The following is a 21,282-nucleotide window of genomic DNA, read 5'->3' on the forward strand; positions in this document are numbered from 1 at the left end:
TGGATTTTGCATCCCCACTAGATGGAGGCAGACAAGAAAGCTTTACTGAACCTGTAGTACTTAGGTAGCTTCAGCTGTATTCTTCCAGGACAAGCAGGATGGTAGTCCTCACATGTGGGTGACATCATCAGGATGGAGCCCAATCACGGAATACTTTTGTCAAAGTTTCTCACAACTTTTCCTCACGGAAACTAACTTTTAAAAATTTAAAACTTTTACCCCATCCCGGGGTCCCACATCGACCACAGATACCTGTTGACGCCGGTAAGTTTACCTCGTCCCTCACGGTCAGTTCCTGGTGGTGTTTTTATCAGTATCCAACGGCCACCGACCGCGCACCACCCATATTTTTACAAAATTATGGCAGCTGGGTTCTGTAAGTGCCCCGAGTGCCTGAAGATGATGTCAGTTACGGACCCTCACGACGTGTGTGCTTTATGTTTAGGCCCCGCTCACGATGTCCAACAGTGCACTAACTGTGCCCAAATGACGCCACAAGGTCGCAGGGCCCGCTTGAAAAAGATGGAGCTTCTTTTTAAACGAGTATCTCCATCTGCTCCAGCTAAAGCAACACAGTCGCAAGTCCTCAACAACTCCGTCTCCATCGAAGTCTCAGCAACATCATGTCATCAATGACTTTCCTTCACTGTCCTCTGTACGTTCAAAGGCATCAACATCATCCTCCTTTTTGCTGGAAAAGATCTGGATGGAGCATCGAGAGAAGCACCATCAGTCATTGACAAGACATTTCTGCCGATGCCTCCACCAGCAAGCCATCGGCATCGACGGAACCACCAACAAAGAGGTCCTGGGGAGAAAGGGCCCCATCCCCTTCTGGACCTGGGACATCGAGGCGTTCCCCACTGGTACTGGTGCTGGGAGCTGAGACTCCACTAACACATGTGGACCCTCCGGCAACATCTTCTGAGCCTCCACCCCCAATAGCTGTGCCACTGATGCCAGCTTCCAGGAAGGAATTGGACAGGATAGTCCAAGAGGCAGTTCTCCAGGCACTTCGAGGGTTCCAGTCTCCATCGACACCGGTACCCGTGCCGGTGTCGATGCCTACCATGCGGTACCCGTGCCGATCTGATGCCTACCATGCTGGCTTCACTGCGTGACCGTCTCGCGCTTCCTGCCATGCCATTGGCACCCCCCAGGAAACTGACACCGATTCAGTTATCCTCAGATGAGGAACGGAATTTACCGATACCAGAACCTGTTCCAGGACCATCGGGGCACCTGCCACCCAGTCGTCCATGGAAAGCATTGATGCCTTCACCGCCTCCATTCTTCCAATCGGTGCCACCTCCAGATCCGGCCAGATTTGGACCAATATCTCCATCTAAACACCCTCAAGGTGCTGGAGATGCACCTTCCCTGTACGTACCCGGATCAGTCCAGACTCCTGGGTTTTGCCTCCCCTCCAGCAGATGGAGACAGAAGTTTTAACAAACTCTGCCCTATATCCTAAGGTGCCACCTACAGTCTGTCAGTATTTCTCTGTCTCCAGGAGATGGTGGAGGTGCAAAACCTACATTCCCTGTACGTACCAGGATCAGTCCAGACTGCTGGGTTATGCCTCCTTCCCCTGGTGTGCCACCTGCGATCCCTCAGTATTTCTCTGACTCTAACATATGAGAGAGCATAACCTGCAGTCCTGATCCTCTCTAAATTGGGAAGGGTTCCTGTCAGGTTTGGTTTAAAATTTCTGGGGAATCCTCTGACTAGATCAACTCTGTAAAAAAAAAAAAAAATAATAATAATAATAAAAGTGTGAGAGCCTTCGCAGGCGAGGCAGGGCATTGCCCTATAGCCTTTTCCGGGACTACCTTGTCACACTGCCCGGTGAGATAGAGGGGGAGGATTCATCGGTGGGCCGGTCACTCTCCCCCTCAGCTCCAGAGATGTTTAATTCCTTGGAGATTCTATGTCAGAGGAGTTGTCCTTCCTCTAAAGGCTCCACAAGTTCTGTGTGTCACTAAACAGCTCTTTATTGCGCGTTTCGTAAAGTTTAAAAAAAAAATAAAGCACTAATTGTTCTTCTAGGAGACAGTGATACAGAACTGTGTAAAATAAAATAAATTTAGGTTTTTGTCGCCCCGTGCCTACTCATATCACCTGGGCTCCGGAAGGGGTGGCTGGCCGCCCGAACCCGTTTCGTGCGTTTTTGACATGCCTAGAGGCATTCCTTGTGCCGCGTGTGGGGAGCCGGGGTACTGCCTCTCTCGCGAGGGTCTCTGCTCCTGGTGCATTCCCGGGGGCGAGGGGCCTTCGCGACGGGCGGTTTCGGGCGGGGGAACAGCTCTGACGCGCCAGAAGGCTTCCGGAGCTGCTTCGCTGCCTCAGACACAGGCCAGGCTCGCTCCCAGTCTCGAAAGCGGTGGCCATTTTGCCTTCCTCCGCGCCGGCCATCTTAGATCACCCCAATAGAGATGCAGGCTTTATAGGGGAGGGAGAAGAGCTCCTCCTCCCCCCCCCCCCCCCCCCCCCCCCCATCGGCACTCAGCCCTCACAGACCCCGCGATTTGCTGAGAGACGACAACTTAACTCTGTTGAACCCAGCGGGAGGTACTTTGAAGAGACCTCACCCGTTCTCATCGCAATTTGTTATATTGCTCCATAAAGCATATATGGAAGCTGAAGCTGACTGGGAGCAGGGGTCCCCTGTTCCAGCTAAGCGTTCTAAGAGTTCCACAGGCCAGGAAGGCCTGGGATCAGGGGTATCTTACAAGGTCCCAGATACGGGATCTCTAAATCAGGGCTTGCATACGGATTCCATTTCTCAGGACCCCCAAGTATAAGACATGGGGGATGTGGGGGGTAGTACGGATCCTGTCGAGGGGGATGACCCACAGGTACTCAGATTGTTTCACAAAGAGGAGCTGGACACATTAATCGCACGTGTCCTTCGGGAACTGGAGATCCCGGTTCCACAGGCATTCCCGGATTCTTCACCAGGTGATTTAGTGCTTGCAGGCCTCTGCGATCAGCCGCAGACATTTCCTTTCCATCCAAAATTGTTTCAGATTGTATCCCGTGAGTGGGATACTCCAGAGGCTACCTTGCGGGTCAGTCGAGTATGGCAAAGCTTTACCCGCTTACTCTTGATTCCTTAGGGCTCCTTAAGGTCCCCAAGGTGGATTCTGCGGTCACAGCTATTACCAAACATACCACCATTCCGGTTACGGGTGGCACAGCACTCAAGGATCTCCAGGATCGGAAGCTGGAGGTTCTGCTCAAGCGGATTTTTGAAGTTTCAGCCTTGGGAGTGAGAGCAGCTGTTTGCAGCAGCACAGTGCAGAGGGCTACCCTCCGCTGGATACAACAGCTACTCATGGGGCAGGATCTGCCTCCGGAGGAGGCTGAGCAAGCAAACCGCATGGAGCCGCTGTAGCGTATACTGCGGATGCCTTGTATGATCTCCTCCGCACCTCAGCCCACTCCATGGCTTCGGCGGTTTCGGCAAGGCGGCTCCTCTGGCTGTGGAACTGGGTGGCAGACTCCTCATCCAAGGCACAGCTAGGTTCTTTTCCTTTTCGGGGTAAGCTTTTATTCGGAGACGAATTGAAACAACTTGTTCGCTCCTTGGGGGAGAACAAGGTTTTCAAGCTACCGGAGGACAAGCCCAGATCCTTCCGTTCCGCAGGCGCTTTTCGAGGACGTTTCTGCTGGCAGAGCCGCTTTCGCGCCGGAAGGGGTACTGCGTCATATGCTCCACGACCACCACCCTCGAGATCGCAAGCATGGACACATTCCTTTCGTGGCAGACGGCCTCCATGAGCGGGCGCATCGCATACCTTTACCAATAATAAAGCGTCCCAATGAGGGGACGCTGGCCCAATCTTCGGTTCCGGAAGTCGGGGGACGGCTCTTTCACTTTCGGGAGGAATGGGCCAAGATTACCTCCGACCAGTGGGTTCTCGACATTATAAATCACGGCTATGCTTTGGATTTTGCACGCCCTCTTCGGGACCTGCTTCTTATTTCACCCAGTAGACCCCCAGCGAAGCAGCGAGTGATTTTGCAAACGCTAGTTCGCTTACAGGCCCTGGGGGCCATTGTTCCGGTCCCCGCAGCCGAACAGAGGACCGGTCGCTATTCCATTTACTTCATAGTTCCCAAGAAGGAGGGCACATTCCGCCCGATATTGGATTTGAAGCAAGTCAACAGAGCATTACGGATCCCATGATTCCGCATGGAGACCTTGAGATCAGTCATTGCGGCCATCCACAAAGGCGAGTATTTGGCTTCTTTGGATCTAATGGAGGCTTATCTCCACATAGGGATCTAGGAATTTCATCTGCGGTTCATGATCATGGGGTCCCATTACCAGTTTTGTGCCCTACCATTCAGTCTAGCGACGGCTCCGAGAATCTTCACCAAAGGGATGTAGTGGTAGCGGCGAGCCTTCGAAGGGTAGGCGTATTGGTTCATCCGTACTTGGACGACTGGCTCATTCGGGCCAAATCACAGATACTCTGCGAGCAGGCAGTACACTCAGTATTGAGCAGACTGAGTTCCTCGGCTGGGTCGTCAACCATCCCAAGAGCAATCTGGTTCCTTCCCAGAGGTTAGAGTTTCTGGGAGCCAGGTTCGACACAGAATTGGGCAAGGTTTTTCTACCACAGGTGCGGATGGAGCGTCTAATGTCGCACGTTCGCCGTCTGTTAGCCCTTCCCTCACCGGTGGTGTGGGATTACTTGCAGGTTCTTGGGTATATGGCATCCACACTGGAGTTGGTCCCTTGGGCCTTTGCTCATATGGGGCCTTTGCAGGGAGCACTACTTTCTCGTTGGGATCCCAAATTGGAGGAGTTCCAGTTGCCCTTGCCGCTCCTCGAACCGGCCAGGTCCAGTCTGAATTGGTGGTTGATTCCGGATCACTTACTCCAGGGCGTGGATATGGAGCCCCCTCGATGGATCATCGTGACGACGGACGCCAGCCTGACGGGTTGGGGAGCAGTTTGTCAGTCTCAGTCTGCTCAGGGTCTTTGGACATTGCCACAGACCAAGTGGTCCATCAACCAATTGGAGACCAGGGCAGTTCGCTTGGCGTTATGCCATTTTCTCCCCCTGATTCAGCACCAGGCAGTTTGGATACTGTCCAACAACGCAACCATGGTGGCTTATATCAGTCGATAAGGGGGCACCAGGAGTCGACTGGCATCCGAAGCAAGCAGGTTGATGGATTGGGCGGAGCAACACCTGTCTCGCATAGCAGCTTCCCACATAGCTGGGGTCGACAACGTTCAGGCGGACTTTCTCAGCCGCCAACAGCTAGATCCCGGAGAATGGGAACTGTCACACGAGGCACTGCGGCTCATCATCCGACTGTGGGAGACCCCACGGTTGGATCTGATGGCAACTCGCTTGAATGCGAAGGCAGCTCACTTCTTCAGTCGCAGAAGAGAACACGGATCGGAAGGAGTAGACGCCCTTGTTCTTCCTTGGCCCACACATATTCTCCTTTACGTGTTTCCACCCTGGCCACTGGTGGGAAAGATATTGCGTCGGATTGAATCCCACAGGGGACGAGTCATTCTAGTGGCCAAGGAGGCCGTGGTTTGCAGATCTAGATCTGATCAATCTGGCAGTAGACGGCCCCTTATGTCTCTGTCATCTGACTCACCTGCTTCGGCAGGGCCCAGTATTTTTCGACCAGGCCAATCGCTTTTGTCTAGCGGCTTGGCTTATGAGAGGCGGCAGTTGAGAAAGAAGGGTTACTTGGAGGCGGTTATTACTACCCTTCTACATGCTCGTAAAACATCCACTTCGGTTGCCTACGTGCAGGTATGGAAGGTGTTTGTCTTTTGGTGCCGAGGGTCAAAGTTGTCCCCGCGTCAGGCTACAGTGTCTCATATTTTGGCCTTTTTGCAGGATGGTCTGAAGAAAGGTTTGTTCCCTCGTAGTTCCCTCAGAGTGCAGATTGCTGCCTTGGGATGTTATCGTGGAAAGATTGATGGGACTTCCATCGCCTTGCACCCAGACGTAGCCAGATTTTTGAAGGGAGTCAAATGCGGCAGCCAGTGCGTTCTATCTGTCCATCTTGGAGTCTGAATTTGGTTCATCGTGGACTGTGTACTTCCCCCTTTGAGCCTCTCAAACGAGCCACGCTGAAGGATTTAACGCTTAAGACTGTGTTTCTAGTGGCTATCTGTTCAACTAGAAGAATTTCAGAACTCCAAGCGTTGTCCTGTAGAGAGCCTTTCCTGCATATTACTGACATGGGAGTTTCTCTTCGCATCTTACCTTCTTTTTTGCCACTCCCCTCCTGAAGATCTGACATTTGCTAACTTCATTAAGGAGATGTCTGAAACCATCCCTTTTAAGTTACAAATGGAGGAGGATGCCAGGCACAAAATGCTAGAGGTGTTACAATTTGTCGATGCCCCTAAAGAGGTTATGGCAGTTCCAATTCATGAGGTGCTCCTTGATCTGCTACAACGCAACTGGGGAATACCCAGGCACAGTTCCACCAGTAAATAGAAAACTGATGCCACCTACTTAGTCCAGTCAGCTCCGGGGTTTCAGAAAAGCTAACTCCCCCACCAATCCTTTGAGTCTGCTCAGAAAAAGTTCAAAATATCTCAACCTCATACTTCTGCCCCTCCAGCTAAAGAACAAAAATCCTTGGATGCCTTTGGACAAAGAGTCTTCCATGACTCCATGCTGATGGTATGGATAGCAGCTTCTCAGCTTTATATGACTCAATACTCCAGGAATTCTCTGAAAGCCTACCAGATGAGTATCAACAAGGCCTTAACTCCATCCTTCAGAAAGGACTCTATGCTGGAAAGCATGAAGTAAGGGCAGCATATGATGATTTTGACACTGCCTCAAGAGTATCTGCAGCAGTTATAAGCGCCAGGCATTGGGCATGGCTCAAATTATCTGACCTACACTAGGAGGTCCAAGAGAGGCTATCAGACCTGCCATGTACTGGGGACAACTTGTTTGGCGACAAAATTCAGGAGACAGTTACACAAAAGACCATCATGACACCTTGTGTCAGCTCTCCTCTCTTCCCTCGGAATTCCCAGCTCCAACCAAGAGGTCTTTCAGACGTGATCCTAGAATATTTTCCAATAAACCACGTCGTTACTTTCCTCCTGTCCCGTGCTCGGCATACTAGACCTCCCCAGAGAGGACAGCCTCAACAAACCAGGGCCCCAAAAGTCCAACCAGCCCCTCAATCTGGTCCAGCATTGGGGTTTTGACTCCTTCCTACAGAGCAGAAGCCATCCTCCAATTTCCACAACCATTCCTATAGGAGGCCACTTGTGCCTTTTCCACAACATATGGCGCACAATTACTACGGATCAATGGGTCCTGTCTGTGGTCAACCAAGGTTACTGCCTAAACTTTCTCACCCCACCACCGAACACTCCTCATTGTCCAGCGGTAGCTTCAATCAATCACTCTCTGCTTTTCGAGACAGATCTCTTGACTCTTCTGCACTCCAACGACGCGGAACAGGTCCCTCAGCTGCAGTGGGGTGAGGGGTTCTACTCTCGGTATTTTCTAATACCAAAAATATCAGGAGGAATTCGTCCTATTCTGGACCTACATGCTTCCTCTCCTACAACAAGGAGATTGGCTCTGCTCTCTAGATCTCCAGGAGGCTTATGGGCACATCGCCATATACCCTCATCAGAAATATCTCAGGTTTGTAGTAGGCCACAATCATTACCAGTACCGGGTGCTACCATTGCAGCTCATCTCAGACTGATGAGCCAATCGTCTAGATATGGATAAACGTGAATGTCGTTCTGAGGCCCATCCCGGCAGGAAGTGCTCAACTCCCTCCATTTCACCAACAGCCTACTACAATCCTTAGGATTCCTAATCAATTATCCCAAATCACATCTGTCTCCTTCACGCACCCTTTCGTTCATAGGAGCAGATCTAAACACTATCCAGGCCAAAGTGTTCCTCCCAAACAACCAAGCACACTCATTATCAACCTTGGCCAAAGCAGTGCAGACTTGTCACACAATCACAGCTCGTCATCTGCTAACCCTCTTGGGTCATATGGTCTCCACAGTTCATGTCACCCCAATGGCTCGACTGGCCATGAGGATAACACAATGGACTTTAAAGTCCCAGTGGTCCCAGTCAAATCAATCCATGTCCCACATTGTCCACGTCACCAACCAGCTTCATCTCTCACTAGCTTGGTTGACAAGGGAGTCAATCTTCAGATAGGACTACCCTTCCATTCTCCAGAACCTCAAATTACTCTAACCACAGATGCATCTAGTCTGGGTTGGGGAGCCCATATCAACAACCTCCAAACCTAGGAAACCTGGTCCCAACAGGAAGCAAAGCACCAGATAAATTTTCTGGAGCTTCGGGCAGTTCGATACCTCCTATTTGCCTTTCGGGATCGCCTCTCCAACAAGGTAATCTTAATTCAAACAGACAACCAGGTAGCGATGTGGTACCTCAACAAGCAAGGGGGCATGGGCTCCTTCCTTCTCTGCCAGGAGGCGGCACAGATCTGGGCCTGGGCTCTCTCCCACTCCATGCTACTAAGAGCGACATACCTGGCAGGCGTGGACAATGTAATAGCGGACAATCTCAGCCGGACCTTTCATCCCCACGAATGGTCTCTGAATCCCACTGTAGCAAACAAAACTTTTCACCAGTGGGGCCGCCCACACATAGATCTCTTTGCATCAGTTCACAACCACAAAATGCACAACTTCTGCTCTCTGCACCGCAGCCACAACACACCACCATGAGATGCTTTCGCCCACTCATGGGCAATGGGTCTTCTGTATGCCTATCCTCCACTTCCACTCATCAGCAAGACTCTCGTGAAGTTACGGCAGGACCGGGGCACAATGATCCTCATAGCCCCTTACTGGCCACGTCGAGTTTGGTTTCCCATCCTCCGCAATCTCTCAGTCCAGCAACCAATTCGTCTGAGCACAGGTCCAACCCTGATAACTCAGAACAACGGGCTGTTACGTCATCCGCACCTTCACTCCCTGTCTCTGACAGCTTGGATGTTGAAAGGTTGATCCTGCAATCTCTCAACCTTTCTGACAGTGTGTCCTAGGTCCTCGTACCTTCACGAAAGCCTTCTAAGAGATCGTATCGTTCCAAATGGAAAAGATTCTCCATATGGTGCACCACTAAGGAAATAGATCCTTTTTCCTGCCCCATTCTAAAGTTCCTGGACTATCTCTGGTATTTATCGGAAGCTGGCCTGCAGACTTCATCCGTGTACATATCCGTGCCATTTCAGCTTACCACAAGGTATAGGAGATGCCCCGATCTCAGTGCAACCCCTGGTTGGGTGCTTTATGAGAGGTTTACTACAACTAAAGCCTCCATTGCGTCCTCCAGTTCCACTGTGGGACCTTAATGTTGTTCTAGCTCAGCTCATGCGACCGCCATTCGAGCCCCTGCATTCCTGCGAACTTAAACACCTCACTTGAAAATGCCAATCAGTACTGTTCAAACTCTGATCAAGAAGTGGAAAATTAAAAGACCAAGAAAGATTTCAGACAACTGCCAAGTAATTTTGTTGGGATGTAAAGACAAACCATCAACCAACTTCTACCGAAATACAGGCTTCTCTGAAACAATGGAGTGGGTGTTTCAGCATGCACAATGAGGAGATACTTGAACAAGAATGGGCTGCATGGTAGAGTTGCCAGAAAAAAGCCACTGCTAAACCAACTCCACAAAATTGCCTGCTTACAAATATGCCAAACAGCACCCAGAGAAGTCTCAAAAGTTCTGGAACAAAATAATTTGGAGTGATGAGACTAAATTTGAGCTTTTGATCATAACCATAAATGCTGTTTGGAGAGGAGTCGTCAAGGCCTATAAAGAGAAGCACGCTGTCCCTATTGAGAAGCATGGAGATTGATTTTTGCTGTTTTGGGATGGTGTGAGCTACAGCGGCACATGGAATTTAGTCAAAATTGATGGCAGGATGAATACAGCATTTTATCAGAAAATACTGGAGGATTTTCCAACATGACTGATCTGAAGCATAAGGCCAAGTCGACCCTTCAGTGGCTGCAGCAGAAGAAAGTGAAGGTTCTGGAGTGACCATCACAGTCTCCTGACCTCAACGTCATTGAGCCACTCTGGGGAGAGCTCAAACAATGCAATTCATGCTAGACAGCCAAAGAATTTACAGGAACTGGAGGCTTTTTTGCCAAGAGGAATGGGCAGCTTTACCACCTGAGAAAATAAAGGGTCTCATTCATAACTATCAGAAGAGACTGCAAGCTGTCATTGATGCAAAAGGGGGCAAGACCAGATATTAAGAACTATGGGTGTGCAAACTTTTGACCTGTACCATTTTATTATTTCCTTTATTGCTATGGTTTGTGTAATGATTGTGCTATTCTGTGATGCATAATAGTTTAGACAAAACATGTTATATTTGTGTTTCAAATTAATCTCATGTTTTATTAAAATGCTATACGTTACAAATTCTGGTAGGGGTATGCAAACGTGTGTGTGTATATATAGAGAGAGAGATAAATATATAGTATTTTTGAGATGGGTTGATGTCTGCTTTGCAGCACTGGTGACTTTAAAAAGAGGGGAGCTCTGGGGTTTGTTATGGGGAGGATGGGGGTGCCTTTTGGATTATGATTGAATGTTAAGAGACCCAGAAAATGCCAATCATGGTTCACAATGCAGAGCAAACTTGCCTCCTGAAAAGATCTCTGGATGGAGCTCTGTCTCAAGATTTTTTTTTCTCGGTTTACAGCTCAAATTAGCAAAATCTCTGCTTGAGTATTCATCCCAGAGAGCTCCAGTGCTTCTGGTTTGCAGGCTGAGATCTTCTTTCTAGCGCAGACAGGAAAGCGGGGGCTGAGCCGCAGCATGTCGATGCTGTGGGAAACGTTTCAGGTGCTGGATGTAGATTAAAACACTTCTCTCCCTCTCACCGTTTCCTGGCAGCTGGAGGATCTGGAGGTGACGCTAGCTGACCATGTGCAGAAAGTTCTGAAGCCCAACTTTGCAGCAGCCTGGGAGGAGGTGGGAGATAAGTACGAGAAGGAGGAGACATTTGCTCTCAGTTCTATTAAAACATTGGAAGGTAAGCCTGGACTCTCCCCTTCCTCTGTAAACACGACCCTTATTTCTCTGGTCTTATTTATTCGTTTTTATATACCGACGTTCGTAGGAAACATCACATCCTATTTTGTTGTCTCCTTCGTGCACTCACTCAGCCTAGGGTACCAGGGATAGGGCAGTATTGTTCTGTCTGAAGCCCCGAGTGTGGAGGTAGTTGGGTATTTCATATAAATATGCCTTTAATGTTCATAATCCTGTATTCCTTGAACAGAGGCCGTAAGTAACATCATCAAGTTTTTGGGAATGCAGCCATGTGAGAGGTCTGATAAAGTGGCTGAGAATAAGAACTCCCACACGCTCTATCTTGCTGGTACGTATGCAGTGGCCTTGTCTTCCTTGCCGGGCAGGGACACGCACAGCAAATTCTATTATTCTTATCTGACCTGTATAGAGGCAACGTGTTCCTTCTTGCCACACACGTGAGGCCTGACCCTCAGTCTGCGTTTCAAGACATGTTGCTACTAATGTTTATATTAATTTTTTTTCCCCTCTGCTGGATGGGGTGATTTACAATTCCCTGCACTTAAACTCCTGGGGCCCCGAGTGGCACTGGAGTAGGGCATTAGCACAGGGTAGGGAAGCGATCTGCTGCATAAAGCAATTTGACACGATCTGCATTCTTCCTGTACAGGTGTGTACCGAGGGGGCTACGACGTGCTGGTGCGGTCCCGGCTCGCTCTAGCAGACGGTGTCACGATGCAGGTGACGGTCAGAAGTAGAGACGAAACACCGGTGGACGTCATTCTTGCCTCTGTTGGTTAAACCTGCCCCACTCCCATTTTAAAGACTCAAAATGTGTCCCCATTTCCATTCACAGAAGAGAGAAAATGATCAGACCAGCTGTGGCCTTCTGCTATATTCTGGAGAGCAGAAATGCAGTATAACTACCAGGCTTCAGCAAGACTGCTGTCAATCCAGTTGTCAAAGGGCTAATCGTTATCAGGCGGTGGCCAGTATTGGTTTTACCCCTTGTGTTAAAAATGTGCTTAAATTATAAATGGAAGTGGAGATGTAAAAAATTACTGCCTCTAAATGACTTTACATTCCCAACTTCCCTCCCACTGTTGCCCAAACTTAAATAGATGAAAGGAGAATATTCACTGCAAAGAAAATTCAACTTTGGATAAGTTTTTTCCAAACTCGTTTTATTAATGGAAAATAAAGAATTCCAGTTTCAGCCTTTGCAGGTTATTCCAGCAGTTAATAAAGTTTGTTTTTTTTTTCTTTAAGAAATTGTCAGATAATTTTCTTTTAACTTCAAAATGATCTGTTGTACAAATGTAGATAAATATTAATGCTGAAAATATATTTATTTGTATGATTCACTTTTGCAGTAGAAAAAAGTAATTCCCCACGATCCTGCATGGTTACAAACCAGGACTAGTTCCAGAGCAGCAGCTGGAAAAGGGGGAAGGGATGTGGTGCAGCTGAGCCACAGAACCTTGTTTTATGCTCATCACTTCTGCCACCCTGCTGCCTGGAGGGGCACTGCACCCACAGGGCCCTAGACTTTGCTCACGTGATCCAGTAGTAATGAATTCAGCTGAGCATCAGAGCATGTGACAAGGAGAAAACTGGTGGACAGCGACATCCTGTGGTCACTCTGGAGAACTGCTCCAAGCTCAATGGCTGCGTAGGGAAGACTTACTTAAAGGGGGTAACTTTCAAACTGGCTGGGTTTCTGTGCACAGTTCTTCCTCTGATTTCAAAAGGAAAGTGGAGGGGGGGGACAGTCTGTCTGTAATTTTCCCTGGTTACAAAGTATCCATGGACGCTTGTATCTGCTTTTTGTGGGAAGTAACATGTAGCTTTGAAAGTAGAGCCCAAACCTTCAGCTGGTAGCACCTCCCCCAGCAGTGACTAAAAGTAGGGTGGCCATTTTTAAAGCCATTTCTCTAGGCTAAATCACCATCTGAAAATTGCCATCTTAAAACTGGTCTGATGCAGTTGGGCTCAAAGGCCTGAGCTTTGGTTGGTGTTAAAATATACTCAATTATTTTCTACTTTTACGAATGTTTTACACAGTTCTGACCTGTGTTAATTAGAGCCTGCTACCTCTTCTGAGCCCATCTGCTGTGCCAGCCACTGCCAGGGCTTCTCTCATGGAGCCTGGAAATGCTGCTGCTTGTGCTTCACCTTCACACCTGTCATATCCTGCCTTAAAATCTCTTTATCTGGAAAAAGTTACTCATTTACTAAAGGAAAGGGGATACCTAGATTAGTATGCTTGCAAGGGTGCACTGAACAGCTTGGCTGAAAATCCAAAAGCTTTCCACTAGAAGGGGCGAAGGGTATCCATGCTCTTAGCACTAGTCACGCTTTGAGGGAAGGAGAGCACAGGATTTAATTAGCCAGCTTGCTTGCCTATCTTTTCAGAGTGCTGATATAATTCAGTTCCTGTACATACTCAGATCATTCCAGACCAGTGGGTTGTGTATCTCTACCAGCAGATGGAGTCAGAGAACAAAAACTTCGGACACTGCTGCGTAAGAGAGAGTGCCACCTGCAATCCCCTCAGTATCTCTCTGACTCCAGCCAATGGTAGAGATGCAAACCTGCAGTCTAGGGTTTAATTAAAAGAAAAAAAAAAAAGTAATTTCATCAGAACCTAAGGTCCTCAGATAGGCCTCTGGATTTAGTCAGGGCCCAGCCAGGACAAGTGGGTACTGCAGCCCGAGGAAGAGACCGTCGGTGGCTGGGGCGTAAGGGTCAGCAGCGCGGGGCTCCAGGCGGGTGCGACAGCAGACACTATCGCTTTCTGAAGGGAGGGGGGCTCCCTCTGCTCTTTTGGGGTGTCTGTTGGTTCTCTCATGTCCCACAGTGTGAGTGATGCTTTTGGGGCAGGCAACTACGGGCCCCGGTGCCTTGGTCTGCAGGCGCTTTGCTCCACTAGCAGGTGGCTGAGTGCAGCTCCTTTTCGGCAGGTGCCGTTTTCATCAGAGCTCTCCTGTGGTTCGCCGCATGGCACCAAAATCCAAGATGGCTGCCTGCCATGCAGCAGGAGACAGGTTGGATTTGCCCTCCCTCTGTGTTAACTGCAGGTCAGGAGAGAAGGGCCCCTCGCGAGGGGGCCGCTCCGTTAGGCTAGGCCTCTGCCTCGGAATTCGAGACTTCTGACCTCGTGTGCCGGGGGGATTCCCCTTTCCCCTATGGAGCTGGTTTGCATGCCTCCGGACAATGCTGAACAGCCTGAGCCCCCACAAGGGGGTGTGGGAGCAGCCTGAGGACTTCCCTCCTGAATTTATGCTGCTTCTTCATCGGGCCTTTTTGGCCAATCAAAGATCCGGAATTAAAAGGGCAGTGGAGTGGTCTGGGGTTCCATCAAGCACGAGGTGACCTAGGGGGTGCTGCAAGGTAGTCCCCCACACCCACAGGGAACAGACCTGGGATCTGATCCCAACACGGATGACCCGGCCTTGGATGGATTCCCAATGCGGAGGGGGATGACCCTCAAAATGTCCGGCTGGAGGAGCTACACACATTGATTCCCCAAGTTTTAGAAGAGTTGGGGGTTAAGGTCTCCCAGGAAGAGTTGGACAGTGAGGGAGTCAATCTGGTGCTCAATGGTCTGAGGACTGACAACTGCCTTTCCCCTGTCCAAGCAAATCAGGAAGTTGGTGACAAGAGCGTGGGACTTTGCTGATTCTGCCTTAAAAGTGGGCCGAGCGATGGCAAATATTTACCCCCTCTCTCTGGAGACCTTGGACTTTCTGAAAGTGCCGCAGGTGGATGCAGCTGTTTCGGCAGTCACAAAGAAGGCAATCGGGGTGGCTGCTTTGAAAGACATGCAGGACCTCAAACTGGAAATTCAGCTGAAGCACTTGTTTTGAGGTCTCTGTGCTCAGGCTGCATGCAGCACTGTGTGCCAGCACGATGCAGTATGCCTGGCTGAGTTGGATCCAGAAGGTTGCGGAGGCGGTAGCAGCGGTCAACTATTTGCCCTTCAAGCAGCCCATCTTGAGGGGGGAGTGGCTTATACGGTGGATGTTCTCTGATTCGGTTCACACTTCTGGCAGCTCACAGGCTTTTATGGTTACGGAACTGGTCAGCAGACTTGTCCTCTATGGCGCAGCTCCATAATCTCCCCTTCAAGGGAAACTCCCTTTTGGGGAGGATTTGGATCAGTTGGTGAAACTGTTGGGGGAGACGAAGGGCAATAGGTTGCCCGAAGATAGGAAACGGAAGGTTTTTCCTTCACAAGCTCGTTTTAGGGATTCTCTGTGTTTTTGTTCTGGTAAACCTGTGCCTCCCCCTGGGTCTAGGCAAAGCTCTGGTCATCTGCAGTCCTTTCGTGGAGGTCATCGGACTTCCAGAGATGGTAAAGGTCAGGGCTCAGGAGGCGGTAAGCCTCCACAATGAGGCCAGGACCCTCCCCTTCCACGCAGAAGCTGTAGGAGGCAGATTATCCAGCTTCTACAAGGTGTAGGAGAAGATTACCTCAGTCAGGTGGGTCCTGGAGGTAGTCTGGCACGGTTATGCTCTAGCTTTCTTGTTTCCAGTTCAGGACACCTTTGTAGAGTCTCAGGCGATTTCTCAAGAGTGGCCATGTGGGCGACTCTCCAGCGGTTACTCAATCTCAACGCCATTTGTCCAGTCCCTCCTGCGAAGCAGGGCCAGGGTCAGTAGTAGGTGTACTTTGTGGTTCCCAAGAAGGAAGGGTCCTTTCATCCTATCCTCAACTTGCAGAAGGTGAACCTGTGCCGAGTTCCCAAGTTCCGCATGGAAATGCTCCGAACAGTGCTTGCGGCGGTGTGCAAATGGGAGTTCCTCGAGACCTTTGATCTAATGGAGGCTTATCTGCACATTCTGATCTGGCAGGACCATCAACTATTCCTGAGGTTCAAGGTGCTGGGTTGGCATTTTCAGTTTCGGGCTCTTCCTTTTGGGCTGGCCACAGCTCCTCGCATGTTCACCAAGGTGATGGTAGTAATAGTAGCAGCTCTGCGCAAAAAAGGGATCTTGGTGCATCCATATTTGGATGATTGGCTCATCCAGGCGAAGTCTCGGGAGGACTGTGAGAGATTTCTCCAGAGAGTGACGACCACCCTACGGTCTCTTGGTTGGGTCATCAATCTACAGAAGAGCCAGTTGGTGCCCACACAATGCCTGGTGTACCTAGAAGTGCGGCTTGACAAGCAAAAAGGCAAGGTCTTTCTGGCAACAGAGAGTGCGGAAGCTACAGACTCAGGTGAAAGGCCTTCTTCACTTGACAGTGCCAACAGCCTGGGATTATCTACAAGTCCTGGGTTCCATGGTGTCCACATTAGAGCTGCTGCCTTGGGCTTTTATGCATTTGAGACCTTTACAGCATGCGCTCTGGTCCAGGTGGAGTCCTGTGTCTGAGCAGTTCCATATTCTGATGCCTCTTCTACAGGAACCCAGATACAGTCTCTCTTGGTGGCTGTTGTGTCACAACCTGGAGAAAGGGGTGGAGTTGGACCCCCCCCCCCCGGTTGGGTGGGCATCTTTACAGATGCCAGCCTCTCTGGATGGGGAGCAGTGTGTCAAAACAAGACCACTCAAGCCCTGTGGTGAATGAGAAATCTTGATCTAGCAACAGACTCTAAACCTGGGCAATTCGCCGGGCCCTTCAAGTATTCCTGCCTTTAGTCAGCTGGTGCGCACAACACAACCACAGCCGCATATCAACAGGCGGGGGGAACCAGGAGCCCTGCAGTGGTGCTGGAAGCGCGACGTTTGTTTACCTGGGCAGAGATTAATCTTGGGGGCATCGCCGTGTCGCATGTCACGGGAGTGGAAAACATGCAAGCGGACCTCCTTAGCAGACAGCGCTTGGACCCTGAGAGTGGGAGTTGTCCTCCGAGGCATGAAATCACATTTGCACCAGATGGAGGCGCTCCGCAGTTGGACCTGATGGCGACCCGAGCCAACTCTAAAACTGTTCGGTCGAAGGAGGGAACTCGGATCAGTGGGGCTCGAGGCTCTGGTGTGTCCATGGTCCACAGGATTTCTTCTCTGTCTCCTCTTCCGTGCCTTCTGCGTCACGGGGCCTATATTCTCGGATTGGGTCGATCACTTCTGTCTCGTGGCTTGGCTTTTGAGAGACGGAGTTTACGTCTGAAAGGGTATATTCTGAGCCTGTAATTTCCAATCTTCAGGCTAGGAGACCTGCTACATTGATGGTGTATACCAGGTTTTGGCAGGTGTTTGAAGGTTGGTGCTTGCAGAGGAACTTGAGGCCTGTGGCTGTGGGGGTGTCCCAGATTTTGGATTTCCTGCAGCAGGTAGCTGCTTTGGGAGCCCTCCGAGATGTTGCTCAGAGTCAGACGCTGCTGACACATCCAGATATCATCAGGTTTCTTAGAGGAGCGAAGCATTTGCGTCCGCCAGTGTGCAAAGTATGCCCAGAATGGAGCTTAAATTTGGTGCTCCATTGAAGAGGGCATCATTGAAGAATTTGACTCTGAAGACTGTGTTCCTGGTGGCTATCTGTTCGGCACAGAGGATTTCGGAGCTGCAAGCCTTATCGTGTAGAGACCCTTCCCTGAGAATTTACCGGGTTGGGGTATCCTTGCAAACAGTTCCTTCCTTCATGCCCAAGGTGGTCTCTTCTTTCCCTGTCAATCAGATGGTGGAACTTTCCAGCTTTTCCAGCCTGGTCCCGTGATTCCTGCCGAGAGAGGGAGCTGCATTTGTTGGATGGGCGGCACTTTCTTTTCCGCTTAGCTGGAAGTTTCTATTGCTTTTTGAGGGTCAGACCATATCTTTGTCTTATTGGCCGGGGCCACGAATGGAGACACAGCATCTAAAGCTACCATTTCTAGATGGATTTGGGAAGTTATCACTTCTGCGTACATTTCTAAAGGAAAGCAGGCTCCCGTGGGGGTGAGAGCCCAGTCCACAAGGGCACAGGTGGCTGCCTGGGTGGATTCTTTCTCTGTAGGAGATTTGTAGGGCAGCTGTCTAGTCTTCCATTCACACTTTCACCAAGTTTTATCGTTTGGCTGTTAGGGTGCAGGAGGAGGTGTTCTTCGGTGAGAGTGTTTTGCGAGCGGGTCTTTTGAAGGCCCGCCGAGTATAAGGTGGCTTGGCTTCATCCTACTGGTCTGGAATGATCTGTGTATGTACAGGAAAGGAAAATTGGTTCTTACCTGCTAACTTTTGTTCCTGTAATACAATAGACCATTCTCCCTTCTAACTCTGAAAGACAGTCTGTTGAGCTTTTAGTATTCTGAAGGAATGATTGGATTTCTATTTAAAAGCAGGCGCGGTGGCTTACCGGTGTATGTGTCGTTGGTTTCAGGCAACCTGGCCTTCTGGTTAGTTGGGAAGGTCGCCCTTGGTTGAAGTTTAGTTTCACGGGCTTGGGTACAGGCCGATACTGAGGGACTGCAGGTGGTACTCTCTCTCTTCTGGGGGCAAAAGGTTTTGTTCTCAGACTCCCTCTGCAGGTAGGGATACACAACCCACTGGTCTGGAATGATCTGCTGTATTACAGGAACGAAAATTAGCAGGTAAGAACCAATTTTCCTTAGCGGTGGGAGAGCAATTACTATGGAAAGCTCCCAAACAGTTCTGTACAAAGTCTCAGATCTACAGCGATTGCCTTTCCAGTGTTATAAAATGCTTGATTAAAGTAAAGCACATTCTTTTTTTTTCCTTTAAACCCCTTCCCATGCTACTGCTAGCAGCTCTGCTTGGCGTCTGACAAATGAACAAATGTTCTGTGGTCATAGGTCCTGTTTTATGGGATGATTTTCCTTAACACCTACAGCGGTTAGCTCTGCCCTGGGTGGCAGAAGCAGCCTGTGCTACTCCAGCAGACCTCTACAGGGCAGGATTTTAATTACAAAGAAAAACTGGAGAAGGCGTGAGCTGTTTCTTTCCTTAAGCTTTTAAGAGAAAAGGAGGTGGTACTTGCAGCTTTCCCTTATTTTAATTATGAAATAGGGGACACAGGCCCTGATTGAGGCTGTTCCCCCCTACAAGCTGCGTCCTCTCCTTACATTCGCTGCTTGCAAGCTGTCACTGCACACTCCCATTTTCTTATGCTTCCAGCTGTTCTCTGTAGGAAAGAGCTTGGCTAGTTTAAATACCGACTGGACAAAAGAAAAGGAAGCTCAATGTGTTAGAAGTAGCAAGAGCTCTGGCTCAGCTTTCTACTTACAAGCACTGCTGGGATAAAGAAGTTATGCTTACTATCTTTTGAAACTGATCGTGTTGTTCCTTCTGAAAGAAGTCTCATCGAGCCTCTAAGGACTATTGCATGGAGGGAGCTGATGTCATATCTTCACAGCCCTTCTGAACCCAGAAAGCAAGGAGGGGGGGAAAAAAAAAAAAAAAAAAGCAAGACCTCAAGCTAGAAGCAGGGAAGCCAAGCATCCTCCACTACTAGCAGCAGTGTGCAAATACTGGAAATTGTACTGCAAATTATTGCAGAAGGTAGCACAGTGCTGTTAGTCATGTAGAAAAAAATCCAACAGTCCCATGTTGGACGGGCAGCATCCAGTGCAGTGTCTTTCTAATCCACAGCAATGATTTATACTATATCATGATCAACTTAAGAAACATAAAAAGTTAATTTGTATTTTGTTTTTTTTTAGAAAAATTGGTTTTAGTATTCCCACAGTTAAAAAAAAAAAAGTATCTGCTTCATAGAAGGTGGTTCTTTTGTTGATCAGGCTCCTACTCTGCTCCTGGGGATCCTGTGCTACAGCATGGCTCAGCAGGTATCTTACTGCCCTGAATGATCCAGAAGCCCCCCGAGGCAGCCTGATGCAAAGTGCCACCGCCCTTAGATGGCAGCTGGAAAAAAATAAAATCCAGAAGGCAGCTGTCCACTCAGAACGAGTTGATAAAGTTCAAGTATGCATTCAGGAAACCCATGGGATCCTCCAGCTGGGGGTAGTGGCTGATGTGATCATCCAGGACCGAGACTGTGGACCTTGGCAGCAGTTTTCTGTTGAAAAAAGGACAATATGAACAGAAGCTTAAGCAGCAGGAGACACCAAACATTGCTGGGGCAGCCTTACCAGTGCTCTGACCTTCCTGCAATTGCAGGAGATAGCTGGCCATATTCATCACCGTAAAACATTGTACAAGTGCAACTGTAGCATGAGTGGCCATGCATTAAAGAGACTGCAGGGCACTTCTAGTTTCTGAAGAGGCAGCTAGCCTTCATCTTCAGGACTCGCTATGCAGCACTGGGCATTGACTCCTTTCTAGACTGCTATTGCATGGCACAATACACAGTCCCGTCCACAAAAAGCTTACAGTCTAGTGAGGGAGGTGGCTTCAGAAGATGTGTTCATTATATATCAAAAAAAAAGTTGGCTAAAATTGTTAAGGCTGCAGTAGGAAAAGCCAAGCTTTACAGACCAGCTCTGACCTTGCTCCACGCGGAAGACCGTTAAAAGCCCACCAGCTATCCTGAGTGATTTATGATGCCATCTGGCTCCAAACACACATCCAGTCCATGCATGAAGAAGGGAAGACACAGCTACAAGTTCATGCATACAATAGTGTAAAACCAGGTCTGGAACAGGCGGAGGGAGAGGGAAGTGAAAAACTGAGCCCAGCGTGCAACCTTACATTGCTCCAGCTTGGACAACTGGGCCTGCTGCACTGTGAGCTGCATTTCCTGTTCCTACCCCAGATCAGTCCAGACACCTGGCTTTTGCATCCCTACCACCAGATGGAGGCAGAGAATAAAAACATTTCAGGTGCTGCTACATAATCCAGAGTGCCAGCTGCAGTCAGGAGAATTTAAGAGAAAGAAAGAAAGAAAACAAAACAACATGATTGTCAAGTGAGCTTTAAGGGCCATCCTTCTGGTGGAGCAGGGGGTTGGTATCCTGGTTTAGCTCAGTCTCAACTCATTGAGGGGACTGAAAGCCAGTGGTTCTGGCTCACTCCTTCCCCTTGGACTGCTCTTGCTGGCCCTCGACCGTCTAAGCACCATGAGGAAAGTATTTCCTCTTTTTATTGGGAGGGTATTTTTGCAGGCCTGTCTTCTGGGAAAAAATAAATAAAAGAGGCAGTGTGGGTGTGGACACTGACCAGCAGGTCATGAGACAAGCGGGTGAGGAGAAGGCGTGCAAACAGTTAAGGCCTAATGGGCAACTGGGTCCAGGGGCTTCAGTACTGGCTGTTGGGAGGCAGTTTCCTGTCGAGCGGGAGGCACATCTGACCCAGACAAGCATGAAGT

General features: G+C 49.4%; 2 protein-coding genes across 3 annotated transcripts in view; one reads left to right on the forward strand and one right to left on the reverse strand.

The window, feature by feature from the left end:
• COPG2 (coatomer protein complex subunit gamma 2) overlaps positions 1-12,337 on the forward strand; it is a 74,290-nt gene extending 61,953 nt beyond the window's left edge. The window contains exons 22-24 of the mRNA XM_029616028.1: positions 10,938-11,076; positions 11,326-11,424; positions 11,746-12,337. Of these exons, the coding sequence (XP_029471888.1) occupies positions 10,938-11,076; positions 11,326-11,424; positions 11,746-11,876 (369 nt within the window). The 3' untranslated portion in view covers positions 11,877-12,337. The remainder of the gene's footprint in view (positions 1-10,937; positions 11,077-11,325; positions 11,425-11,745) is intronic.
• MEST overlaps positions 12,239-21,282 on the reverse strand; it is an 80,064-nt gene continuing 71,020 nt past the window's right edge. For both annotated transcript variants that reach the window (XM_029616033.1, XM_029616034.1), the window contains exon 13: positions 12,239-20,034. In XM_029616033.1, the coding sequence (XP_029471893.1) occupies positions 19,917-20,034 (118 nt within the window). In that variant the 3' untranslated portion in view covers positions 12,239-19,916. The remainder of the gene's footprint in view (positions 20,035-21,282) is intronic.

The sequence above is a fragment of the Rhinatrema bivittatum genome, chromosome 9 (genome assembly GCF_901001135.1).
Source record: "Rhinatrema bivittatum chromosome 9, aRhiBiv1.1, whole genome shotgun sequence".
NCBI classification, from domain to species: Eukaryota; Metazoa; Chordata; class Amphibia; order Gymnophiona; family Rhinatrematidae; genus Rhinatrema; species Rhinatrema bivittatum.